General features: G+C 39.4%; 1 protein-coding gene across 10 annotated transcripts in view; it reads left to right on the forward strand.

Moving 5' to 3' along the window:
* DYM (dymeclin) overlaps nt 1–13,038 on the forward strand; it is a 211,246-nt gene that overhangs the window by 88,618 nt on the left and 109,590 nt on the right. For all 10 annotated transcript variants that reach the window (XM_048291048.1, XM_048291038.1, XM_048291041.1 and 7 more), the window contains 3 exons: nt 516–641; nt 8,084–8,197; nt 9,500–9,594. In XM_048291048.1, the coding sequence (XP_048147005.1) occupies nt 516–641; nt 8,084–8,197; nt 9,500–9,594 (335 nt within the window). The remainder of the gene's footprint in view (nt 1–515; nt 642–8,083; nt 8,198–9,499; nt 9,595–13,038) is intronic.

Below are 13,038 nucleotides of genomic sequence, written 5' to 3' on the forward strand. Positions count from 1 at the left end.
GGTATTATCTTCACACACCAAAATGGGATTTGACTTTCAGGTCTCAAAATTCGTCTCTTCACCTCAGCTCCAATGTGCTTGGCTAGGTTTGATGAGCAAAGTCTTTTCAGAGCAGGCTTGTAGTAAGCACAGATGTTTAGACACAACTGTTTTCCTGCTTGGACTGGTAAAAATCTTGTTTAACAATTCTATTTTCCCCGTAGTGTAGCGAGGAGGACTGAAGCGTTTGGAGATTATGGCAACTGGTATGGCTGGGAATCTCATTTATTAGGGATTGAAATTCCGTGTCTGACCACAAGAAAGCACTTGTTTAGACTCTATTGTGAGACGAAATGGAGCAGATTGAAGGTGTTTGGACACCGTATGTCGCTGCTCAGGGGTGGTTGTTTCAAGAGGGAGGAATTGGTATGAATTGTCAAGGGCAGGGTGATACATGGAGCCTTTAGAGCCTCCTCTGTTTTGTGTCTGAGGTATTTGAAGACTAAACTCATACATGCATTTTTCTTTCCCCAAAGGTTCTGCCAATTCTTGAAATTCTGTATCACGTCGAAGAAAGGAATTCACACCATGTTTACATGGCTCTTATCATTTTGCTGATCCTTACAGAGGATGACGGCTTCAACAGATCCATTCATGAAGTGGTGAGTTGCTGTTTTGGTAAATAATCCTTCAGCTCTAAAAATCAGCTAAATATTTACTTTTAAGAAGATACATCGGCAGATCTGTTCCTTCAGCAGAGGCTGTATGGGCTCATCCAAATTTGATGGCATATGCATATTTCTTTTGTAAGAAGAAGTAATCTGAAGACTGATTTCAAAACTTTTCCCAAGTGAAATGAACAAACACACTCCCTCCTGTAGAGAAAATGCTGCAAATATATCTTTTTCTGTCTTGTTTGGTGTTCCCCGTTACAAATTAGCCTAGTAGTAGCTGGGCAGGCTGCCTCAAAGTTGCTGAATATTTGCCATGGAAGTGGAGGGCCTAGAAAAGAGGAAAAAAAACAGGAAACCTTTTTTATTTCTCTTGAAAAACTTTGTTTAACTAGTTTGATGCAGCCTTTAGCTGGAGTTGTATTTTCCAGACTAAATGTTACTTCCTTACTTGGCACTTCTTTTTCTGTCTCTCTGTTATATTAATTTCTATTTTATGTTGTCCATATAACAGGATCCAAATTTTTACTAGCTTTGATGGACCTTGACCATCTGTGTAGGAGAATACCTTAGACAATTATGTCCTAGTTTCCCAGCTTCTAAAACTACAATAATACATGAGATATTTGCACTGGTTTAATTTAATTTTTTGACTGGGACACAGAAATTCTCTTTTGGGGCAATTATTATCTTTGTGAATTATTATCTTCGTGAAGTTATTGAAATGCAAAATGCTGAAAGCAGGTTTCCTAAACAGAACTGTCTCCTAGATGAATTTCCAGCCTGATTTGGAGGGAGCTGGCTTTTTTTCTTGGTGTCAAGCAGTAGAGACTTACAATACATTTTCTCTGAAATTTCAGATAATTTAGTGTAGCTCTGTATCTGGAAAGCAGGAAGAGATGATTTAGATGCAGTTTCCTGGGAAAACCTCTTTGGAAGCAGCTTTTAGGAGCACTTACAGTAACCAGGAAGATGCTTTTTTCCTACCTTCAAATTTGTGTGCCTTGAACCTGTATTATGTGCACCAGAGGTGTATATGTGTGATATGTATTTTTGGGTTCCATGTTACTGAGTCATTTAACCTCTTTCGTAAATTGGGCTTTTTGAGAGTTGGAGTTCAGCAGACAAGGTGTCATTCCTGCCTCAGTCTCTTTCGCTATCACTCTTCATTCATTTTAGAGGCTTTACACACGGTCTTTCAATAAATTCCTTACTGGATGAGTAAAAGTGTGTTGCAGTGGGGAGGGACCCCAACAAAAGTGGAAGATTTCCCTTAAATTCCTTAATGAAGATCCAGCTGTGGAATGAAAATATAAATCAAGTTTTCTTGTCTGGTTTATCCTGCCTTTCAGCTAACTCTGCCAAAAGAGTTGAAGTGTTTGCTTGCAATGCGGATATTGGTTTACTACTTCTATCTTAATAAAAACACAAACCCCACCTTGTTCCTTTTACCCTGCACTGATGTTTTTTTCAGTTGTGCCTTTGCTGCTTCCATTTTCTTCACATTTTTTTTTTTATTTTACTTCAGATGTTCACTAACTGCTTCTTTCTTTTCCTCTGGGGTTGTGTTTTCTTGCTCCGCAGTTCCTGGTTCCACCTGTTAATAGTGCTGTGTGGCCAGAGTTTTGCTGGATTTCCTTCTTAGGTGGATAATGAGAGGTGGCTGTGAGGTGCCTGAACCTCCAGGCCTGTCTGCGTGTGCTTCTCCTACACATTCCTACAGATCCCAAGGAGGGAAATAAGTGTAAGGGAAAAAAAGTTTCAAAATCATACTTATAAATCCATTCCCCTCAGCCATGTCTTTGAATTAATTAAATTGATGTTTTCAGGTATGAATGAGCAAGTTACTGTTCAAAAACTATAGTGTTAAGTAAGAAATTAGTCTATACTTTCTTAAATATTGACTCCAAATCTCCTGAAGCCTAAGAGAGTACTATAGGTGTGCAAAATGATGGGAGTCAGAAAATCTGTGTAGACCTTTCTGTAAAATGTGAGCATCTAGCATCAGTTTCACAAACCTCATGCACTGCAAATACATACCAAATTTTAGCAGTTACAGCAGGATTATTTTTTTCCTCCATCACTTGGGTAAAATATGAAGAAAAAGATGTGCTGTATTTTACATCAACCTGTTTTTCTCTCTGCTGTGTATCCTGTGTACTGTTCTTATAAGAACCATGACTGTACAGTTCAGTTATGGGCTATTTTCCTTTGTGGCATTTAACCCACATTTATTTATTGATTTTTAAGATTAATTTTAGCAAGCAAAGTTTTATAAATCTGGTGATTATACCAACTGGTAAGGAGATCAGGAAACCACAGAAACTCTTTTTGAGTGCTGTAGGATGCTGAAGCATTTTTTATTTAAAATGAATGTGGTCTTAACTGCCTGGAAAATATGATCAAAATCATAGGTCCTGTTCCTGCAATTGGTTTAATGCAGTTGGGTCACTGTAACCACACAGAACTCAATTTCTTTCACTAATAATAACAATAATTATAATAGCAGAGTAAACAAGTAAATATAAGAATTCCCCAGAGGGACAAGTATTGGTGATCTTTTGTCTCTGATTTATGAATTTCTAAATAAAATTACATCAGACGTCAAAATAACATCATACGGTATTTTATGTAGCAATAACCTTATTGTGCTACTGTAGCACTTTATGCTGTAGTAAATGGTGATAGACTGTAAATCACAATTTAACTGTGTTTATTTTTAGTGTGTTAAAAAATATCTCATGAGCAAAGTTGTGGGAAACACAAACTCACAGTGAATGAGAATCTCACTGCTTGGTATAATTCGAACTGAGCTCCTGCTCTTTGCATCTGCAGTTTGTGCTCCCTGAGTTGTAGCTATCCAAGAGCCTGGTATTCAAAAGAATAATTAATCAAAACATTTTAATTTTTTTAATAATTATTCTTGAAAGACCACCCCAGGACTAAGCTTTTTCTTTTTTTCCCTTTGTAATATTAACTACAAACCAATGAGATTGGTCAGTGGGGGTACTGGTTCCAGGTAGATGATTTTGAAATTCAAGATATTTTCATGCTTCATGCTTCTGAAACCCCAAATGGATGGTGGTGGTTGCTGTTGTTGTTTTTGAAATAGACATTTTGCTGCCTACCAGCTCAGGTTGCTTTCCTCAGTGTGGAGGAGAGGTAACAGGTTCTGGTATGTAACTTTATAACTGCGAATTTATCTTTTTTTTAAGAGTAGTGTACTATTTCAAGGAGTAGTTATCTCAGTAACTGTCATTTTTCCCAGGTTGGTGTTTTCAGAGTTTCAGGGAGAACCACTGAAGGTTTCAGGGGTGAGACTGGAGCGTTAACATGTCTTTGTCCATGCTTACAGTTGTCAACATGTTATTTAACGAGCTCTGGTAACTTCCTGTTTTGCGTTAGGAATTTGAAATTCGGCAGGTGGCCTTTGTGCTAGGGCTCTGCTGCTGATAATATGACTAAATGTGACCAAATTATTAGTCTCCGGCCATGGGGAGCAGTCTGTTTCCATCTGCGCAGCCGAGACGTAGCCGGAGGTGGCCTGACGTCTGTGGAAACTGAATATTCTCATTTTGCTGCTCCCAGAGCCATCTGGGCTGTGTGCATCTTCCCCTACCCAGGGATCACGTTATCAGCTGAGGTAAGCAGGGATGAGCTGCAGCTTGTGCAAGTGCGGCTCCCAGCTCCCGTGGGACAAAACTGTGCTCCCAGGGATGTTCCTGTTGCTGCTTGGCAGGGGTTGAAACCACACAGAACCGTTTGGCTTGGAAAAGCCCTGCAAGGCCATCGAGTCCAGCCATTCCCCAGCACTGCCAAGGCCACCACTGACCCCTGTCCCCAAGTGCCACATCCACACGTTGAAGAAAGTGTGTAAGAACAGGAGCCCGGATGTGACAGCAGTTAGGAGAAATTTTAAACAAGATGGGACTGTCTGTACATGGAAACATGGGATGGTGCAGAAGGGGAGACAGACAAGAGTTAAACAAGAATTAGGTAAGATTTGGAATGCTGCGAAAAGAAGTTAGTAAAGAGGCAGGATAGGAACAGAGTGACAAAAAGCTGAGGAAGGTGCAGTCAGACTTCTTTCTGATGAGAGACTGGGATGGGCAGGGTAGGACAAAGGAGGGTGGCTTCACCCTCACAGAGGACAGGGATAGATGGGATATTGGGAAGAACTTCTTCCCTTTGAAGATGATGTGGCCCTGGCTGCCCCATCCCTTGTGTCCAAGGCCAGGTTGGATGGGGCTTGGAGCAACCTGGGATAGTGGAAGGTGGGTTGAGCTTTAAAGTCTCTTCTAACACAAACCATTCTGTGATAAGGTGTGGGTGGGGGCAGTGGAAGGAGGTAAAAGAAAGAGCTGAGAAGGAATGTGTGGAATGGGGTCTGGGAGGGTGAGGAGGTGGGAATAAGCTACAAGGAGGGAAAACGGGAAGGGTGATGGCTTTTAGATCGGACAGATATCCATGAGTGGATGAGAAGGTTGTGGCTGGAGATGCTGGAGGGCTCAAGGTACTACTTGAGATTACTTAACTTGCCCCAGTTGCATTCCTCTTGTCCCAGTGGGACACCCTGTGGGAGAGAGTGCATGATGGGATCTGGTCTCAGTTCCAGGATAGAGCGAATCATGAACTTCCACTTTGGTGGGTGAAACACAGCGTTGTGTCCCACAAAATAGCACCAAAGAGGGTGGGAGGAAACATGGGGATTGTTTTATTTGTGGGAGGAGGTTGCTTTGCTATTTCACTCATAAATCAGAGAGTACAAAAAGTAACTTATTAGAAACTTAATCAATTAACTCGATGGGTTTTTGGCCAGAGTAAGTGAATTTTGTCTAAGAGGGGGAAAAAAAAACCCCAAACTCTTGGGTATCGTTTCAGAGCAAATTGAGTGAAATTATTTCTTTTCAATAATCATCTGGAAATATGTCCCTTTATGTACTATTGGTTTCAATTTACATTGTGTGTCATGTCAAAACAAATGATATTTTATACTACCCATTTTCATAGCTGTATTTTGTTCTTTGAAAAGTCTGGTGAATTTTCAATAAGCATTTAAAAGTCAGGAAATGAAATGTACAACCACAACTTATCCCTGTTATATTTATGTTTTAGTGAGAGTAACCATTATTTAATGATCATATACTGTATTCTTCAATAACAATATGTTTTTCTTCTGGAAGGTTCCAGTGCTGAGCTTGAGATATTTGAGCTTGAGATATTTGTCAAAGTGGTTAATTTATTTCTTTATATAAAATCTTCTCTTGAGAACAGGTATAGGCACATAGTCATAAATAATCTGTTATTAAGAAATTACAATTAAGGCAACCAGGATGAATGTCTACACTTACTTTAGCATTTTGCATTTGTGAAGTAACCCATGAACTTGCTTTATCTGACCATATGTTTACGCTTAGCAGCCTTGGGATGATCAAGTTCTCCACTAGCAGAGTATCTTCTTGCAATGAAGTTTGTATGTGTAATTCATTAATTACTTGCACTAACAGCTTTTGAAATTTTCAGTTGCCTCTTTTTGTGAAAATATGTGTGTATTTTGCGTTGTCTTTCGGGCATTTCCTGTTAATCATATATTTTGTCCATCCCAACTAGTTGTCCTTGTTTACTGAAACTTCTTGGATGACTTGTTTTCATTTATACCATCATCACTTTCTCTTAAAATAGTATTAGTGACTTGTTATAATCAGAAATTATAGTGGTTTCCACATCCACTCATCGCCTGCTATTTGTGGAAACCTTTCTTGTAGTGATTTCATGTTTCCTATTTGTTCCTCAGTCTGGACCATTCTCCCCTTAAATACCTCTCAAGTTGTTTCTGTCTTCTCCCTGTTCTGATTTTTTGATCCTTTTTGCAAAAGGTGTTTACCATTGACCACCACACCTGAGTCTGTACCTGGGGATGTTTTGTCACATTTACCATGAAATAGTGTTTTTCCCATCTATAGGTTACAGTCACTGGCTTCATTTTAGCTTCCTTGTGGGAAATAGGAAAGTGCTGACAAAGAGCCATGTGATAATGGAGATACTTTAAAAAAATTATTTTAAAATTTATTTCAAGGATCTGAACTTTTATTTTGTCTTTTCATAAATAATAAAAGCATTATTTCTATATCTAAAACTGCATCAGCTTGCCAATTAACATGAATCATAATAAGGATGCTGTTTCAAATAGCTCTTGTACTGTGAAAGAGCTTCCAGAGGTACAGACTCACAGAATGGTTTGGGTGGAAAGGGACCTTAAAGTTCACCTCAGGGTTCCACCCCCTGCCATGGGCAGGGACACCTTCCACCATCCCAGCTGGCTCCAAGCCCCGTCCAGCCTGGCCTTGGACACTGCCAGGGATCCAGGGGCAGCCACAGCTGCTCTGGGCACCCTGGGCCAGGGCCTGCCCACCCTCACAGCCAGCAATTCCTTCCCAATCTCCCATCCAGCCCTGCCCTCTGGCACTGGGAAGCCATTCCCTGTGTCCTGTCCCTCCAGGCTCTTGTTCGAGTCCCTCTGCAACTCTCCTGAAGTCTCTCTTCTGTCTCTGAAGTTACGCAGAGCGATAACTTCATGTGCAGTAGTCCTTGTTAAACATGTTTATGTTTTGACCGAGAATAACCCTGACTTTATAGAGGATCTTTTCCATGTTTTTAGGACAGTTCCTGTTGAGTCATTTTTACCAGTCCTTTAAGGCAGGGTGTTGGGTATATGTGTTTCCTCCATGTAGGTTGGCTGAGTACAAGGAAAGAGTGGATTGATTCTCCTTCTGCAATAAACTTGGAAATGGTGGTTAACTTCATCCACCCTGATACTGGAGGGCAGGGAAAGATATGAAGCTCTTAATCTAGCTGATGACTTTCTCTAAGTTTTAGGGGAAGAGACCTCATACCTGTCAAGGGAAAGGCTTCAGTGTGAAGCCAACGCTTCACCTGTGGATCTGCCCCCTCACCTTCAGTGTGTGCACTCTTGCCCGTCAGTCAGAGCTCCTGTGTGCTGCCTTTTGCCAGCCGGTGATGAGGGAAAATGGCAAGGCATTGGCAGAATTATTCAGGTGTCCTGAGTGTAAATGGAGGCTTTATAAAGGGTAAAGGGTAAGGTCAAAATGAGTGTATGAGTGTGGTGGCACAGAGCACAGAAATTAGTGAAGTGCCAGATGTAATCATCTTTCTACACCTGGTGTATTTCCACATGACTTAAAGTTGATGAGATCTACTAGTGGTTAATGCTGCAGAGGTCTGACTTTTTTTTTTTTTTGACTTTTTTTTTTTCTTTGTTTTAATTATGCTTTGGAGTACAAAAATTAAGTCACATTTGAGACTGGAAATTAATTTTCCTGTGTTAAGGAATGTGAGATTCCAGACAGATTCGTATGTTCATATTCAGACCTAGGTGCTGAAGAGACGTGTTTTTTTATTGTTTTCTTTTGCAGATACTGAAAAACATCACTTGGTATGCTGAGCGTGTCCTAACAGAGATCTCACTTGGGAGTCTTCTAATACTGGTTGTGATAAGAACCATCCAGTACAACATGACACGGACAAGGGTAAGACTTACGTGGAGCACTTGTGAATTCCTAACCTCAGCAGCTTGAATTCAATTTCAAACAGGGGGTCGGATTTTATTCTGTTGCAACCAGTTGGCATCTGGATTTGCAGGAGGGAAGAAAATAGACAGATCAGCTGTATTAACTAAGTGTTTCTCAACTTGTAACACAATTTCTGTGTTGTCATCCAGTTCATAGAGTACGGTTCTCTAAAGACTTTTATTCAGGCCTCAAACTGATCTTCAGTTGAGAGGAAAGAGTTCCTTAGTTTCATGAGAAGAAATGATTCGTTGTAGGCTGTTTGCGTCTCTTAAATGACTTAAAAGTGGGAATTTCAGGTCTATTTATTGTTAGTGTTTTCGAGAAGTACAACAGGGACATGGCCAGAAGACCTTTTTGAGCTCTGGCAGAGCAAAACTGCTTGAACTTCAGAGCTTAATAGCCTGGATTGGTTTTGTGCATTTTTCAAGCATTTGCTTTTTTACCTTTTTGCAAACTCAAGTGTAGTATCATACACTTCTGAATATTTTCAGCAATTAAAGGCACAGAATTTTTTACATTAAACAGTCTCCAAAATATTAAATATATTTTAAACTGGAAGAAGTAAGGGTTTTGCTTTTATGATAAAAAGAATTGGAAGGTACAAGAACAAATTTGGCATATATTTGTAGTATTTAGAATCTGTTATGTTATGTAAATGAATATTTTAGACTTGAATAGGGAAATGAATCCCTTTTGGATTAGATAAGTGGACAAGTTTCATTTTATGAAAACCCTTGACTTTGAAAGGGCCATCAGGTAAATGCTTATTTGGTCAAATGGTTTCAGGGATGCTGAAATGAGGACCAGTGCTCTGAAGTATGGTGTGGTTGTAGTTGTGGGATATATGCTGTGAAAGAGTCAATAGGGAGATGAGTTATGAAGTATAAAGTTTTAGGATAAGACTACAGGAGAGACAGAGGTAAGGTAGAGAGGAGGAAAATACCTTCATGTGTTTTTTACATCTGTGGTGTCATTGTAAATGAGCACTGAAAGACAGATACATATATGTCATGTCAAATACGTACACATATATATGTATACACTCTAAAATCTGTATGGAATCACTCTTTTATAAACCTTCTATTTTAAGAAAACGTGTTAAAACATCACCAAGTATATATGCTTTGCATTTCTGCCCTGTGTTTTTAAAACAACATTTATTACTCAGTCTTTTGAATGATTCCTAAAAGAGGTGTCAGTGCATATCCAACAAACAGTTTGGTGTGTTGGTTTTTTTATCTTCCCTATTCTTTCTGACAGGACAAATACCTTCATACAAATTGTCTGGCAGCCTTAGCAAATATGTCGGCGCAGTTCCGCTCACTTCATCAGTATGCTGCTCAGAGGATCATCAGGTAAATATAAAGATTCTGCTGGAAAATCATCTTTACTGAAACTCAAGAGTAGAGAAACATGAATTTTGTATGCCTTAGTAGTACAAGAACATTAATTTTACATGCATGAGTAGATACCAATGAACTAAACAGCAGAAATCATAACTGAGTAACTAAATAATCTCAAAATAAATCTTACTTGCTCTATATTTCAACCTGATCTGAATGGACACAAAAAATATCAGTTTCTCTGTCTGAGAAACTTCTGCCTTTTGATCCTTTTAACAGAACAGCTCAATAGCTGCCTTAAAAACAGAAGGTTTTCGGGGATTTATGTGAATTACAAATTCAATCATGTATCCAGTTATTATAAAAATGCACTGAGTGGTGCTTCTCAAGTATTGTACAGCATGGATTTTCAGCTTATTTCTTCCTGAATATTTGGCAAAAGGTCTGGTTTTTAAATCAGACATAATGCAATCATCATTTTGTGACAATACCCTGCAAATATGGGCAATAAAGCATAGATCTATGCTTTTCAGCTGATGAAGTTTATTATCTGTATAGTAATCAATAGTCAGTATCTGCTCTGGTTCTAAAACAAGGCCAGAACTTGGTCCTTCCTATTGTGTTTCTGTGCTGCAGAGCACATTGTAAAGGCAGGTAACCCTGCGCCAGGCACCCTTCTCATCTTGGCAGCCAGCCCCGCTCCATGCTCCAAGGGAAACTGGGAAGGTCCTTTTTAATGTGATCTGGAATAAATTGTTACAGGGCTTGTCAGGTACAGATTGCGTGCCAAAAATAATAATTGTGTACCTGTACACTTTGTCAAGGACTGGGTTAACATGACATGCAGCTTGTTCTTAAGGATTTAATTCTCTCCAAGACACTTCTCCTTTGAAAATGGTTGGTGGTAAAAGTAGGACAGGTTACCAGAATGAATGCATTGTGTTGGTGCCTTTCACCTGCCTGATACTTGCCCTCTTTTCATACCCTTGGCAGAAGTAAAGAGGGTTCAGAGTTTGAAATGGAGCTATTTTTCCCTTACTTGCCACAGACATTGTCTTAAATATTTGCTGTGCTCATTTCTCAAATCACAGACATGAAGTCTGAGTTTTCCAAGCATTTGAAATGTTTGGAAAGCAGAGATCCTGGTGTGGTGTGAGATACACTTCTCTGACTCAAAAACTTGGTCTTGTTCTTACTGTGATACTTCATTTGCCACTTCAGAGCTTCTTCCTAGGATCCTGGGTTCTGATTTAGTTTTATTTTATTCTACTGCTGTTTCTGCATCCCAAAGTGAGATGTGTTCCTCTGGTTGTATTTGGGGCAGGAAGCGGTTATCTTGCTAGTCTCAAGACCTAAGAATTTCTCTTTCAATGATTTCATGCAGCATTTCAGCAGGATCCTCTAATGTTTGGGAGCCTTATTCCTCATGTCTCTTGACATGCATGGTTACAATATGACTTTAACATTGCTGCTTGATTTTTAGCTGTGGTGTTCTTACTGGAGGCAGATAGACTTGCGCTGCTGCTTGACACTGAGGTGTGCAGAAAGAAGGCAAAGGGGTGAATGGCAGAAAACAGGGAAATGAAATTCAGTCACAGTGGAAGATCATCGAGTCCAGCTGTTGGAGTCCCTATCCCTGCAGGGGTTTAAAAGCTGTGCAGATGTGGCACTTGGGGACATGGGTCAGTGGTGGCCTTGGCAGTGCTGAGGCAATGGTTGGACTTCATGATCTTCAAGGGCTTTTCCGGCCTAAATAGTTCTATAGTTCTATTCTGTGATTCTATAAATTAGTCTGAGACCTCAGTGCATTTGGAGAATTGTAGACATGTTGGAGCTGTATTGTTCTGTCTGGAAATAATGTAAGGGTTGATAGAGAAAATGGCCACACTCATCAACTGAAGAAGCAAAAAAAAAAAAAAGGCAATAAGATCTATATTATATATACCATGACATTCTTACATAGTCCAAAGGTATTCCATGCTGTTGCTTTTAAGCTTCTGTCTTCTTGTAGCCAGGCACTCCATATTATTCTAAGTGGAAATTGTAATGAAGGAGGTGACTTTAGATTTGAAACAGAACTAGCAAAACAAGAGGAGTATTAAGGAAAGAGGATCTTGTTCTGAAGTTAGAAAACTGTACATCTGGACAATAGGCAAATATGACCACCAAGAATTTAATTTGTCGCTGTGATCATGATTGCTTATAAATCAAAAGACACTACTTAAAAAATATATTAAAATCTGTTGTAAAATGTCCTGTGGGACTAGGACACAGGCATGCTGGAAGGAAGAGCCAGTTCCAGCAGCAGCCTGTCTGCTGTTAGACTTTACTGCATTTTCTTCTCAGGAACTTTACAGCCCTAGGTTCCTTGGCAGGTTTAAACACCATAAAGGAAGTATTTTAACCCGATTTCCTCTCAAAATACACTAGATTTGCTATAAAGTTTCAGTTATCAAGAAAAGCAATAAAAATACACATATTTCTTAATATGCTGGTGTTTGAGTCTGATATGGTCCTTCCTTTTTCTACCTTAGTAAGTTGGTTATTCACAATTATTAAATTTAACCAGCAGTCATGGACCCAGTTTTGTTCAACTGTGATGCTAAAGCAAAGTATATTTATACTCCTATTCTGCTTTACCATCAGAGTACAACCATCTTAATGTGAAAGTGTTCTCTGCGAAAGAAAAACAAGATAGTACTTTGTATTACATGAAGTATTTCAGGGTATAGGTTTCTAAATCAAGTAGCTCTGAAACACTTAAAATCTGCTTAGCAATACAACTGAATAGACAGTCATAATTTAAACCTCTCCAGATGCTCTAATGACTCCTTCCTTAATGTGAGAATTAATTCAATTTCCATGCAGGCTTTTTCCTAATCCTATTCTGAGCAGAGACACCCAATTGTTTTAAATTCTGAAGACTATTTTCTGTGAAAGAATGAGCTGGGAATATTCAATGTAATGCACTTAAGAGCTCAGTGGAATACAACTTCATAGTGTTGGGTAATTTGTGTCATGTTCCAGCAAAGCATGAAAATTGTCAGATTTGTGTAAATCTATCACAAGCAGCTGCTGGAAGTTAAAAATAGAAGTAATAGATGTTTCCTAGTGAGATCCAGGGTTCGTGTAGTGTTGGATGTCCTCTGTTGTAGATTGCCCTGACTTTGAAATCCTTGCCTTCTCTGATCCCTATACGGGCCATTTGCTGAAGAGTTGGACTCAATGATCCTTGTGGGTCCCTTCCAGCTCAGAATATTCTGTGATTCTGAGATTCTCTGCATTGCTACACGGGTTTGTGTTTAATTACACAGAGCTCTTTTATCAGTGGAGCGCTGAGGGTGGTACTGCACTGCACCGTGAAGTGCTGCCGTTTGTAGTATCTTGAAATTATATTTAAATGTACCTGCATAGTAATGCAGGTATTCAGTTTGTCACTTACCACTGCAAGTCAGT

This window comes from Corvus hawaiiensis, chromosome Z (assembly GCF_020740725.1).
Source record: "Corvus hawaiiensis isolate bCorHaw1 chromosome Z, bCorHaw1.pri.cur, whole genome shotgun sequence".
In the NCBI taxonomy this organism is placed as follows: domain Eukaryota; kingdom Metazoa; phylum Chordata; class Aves; order Passeriformes; family Corvidae; genus Corvus; species Corvus hawaiiensis.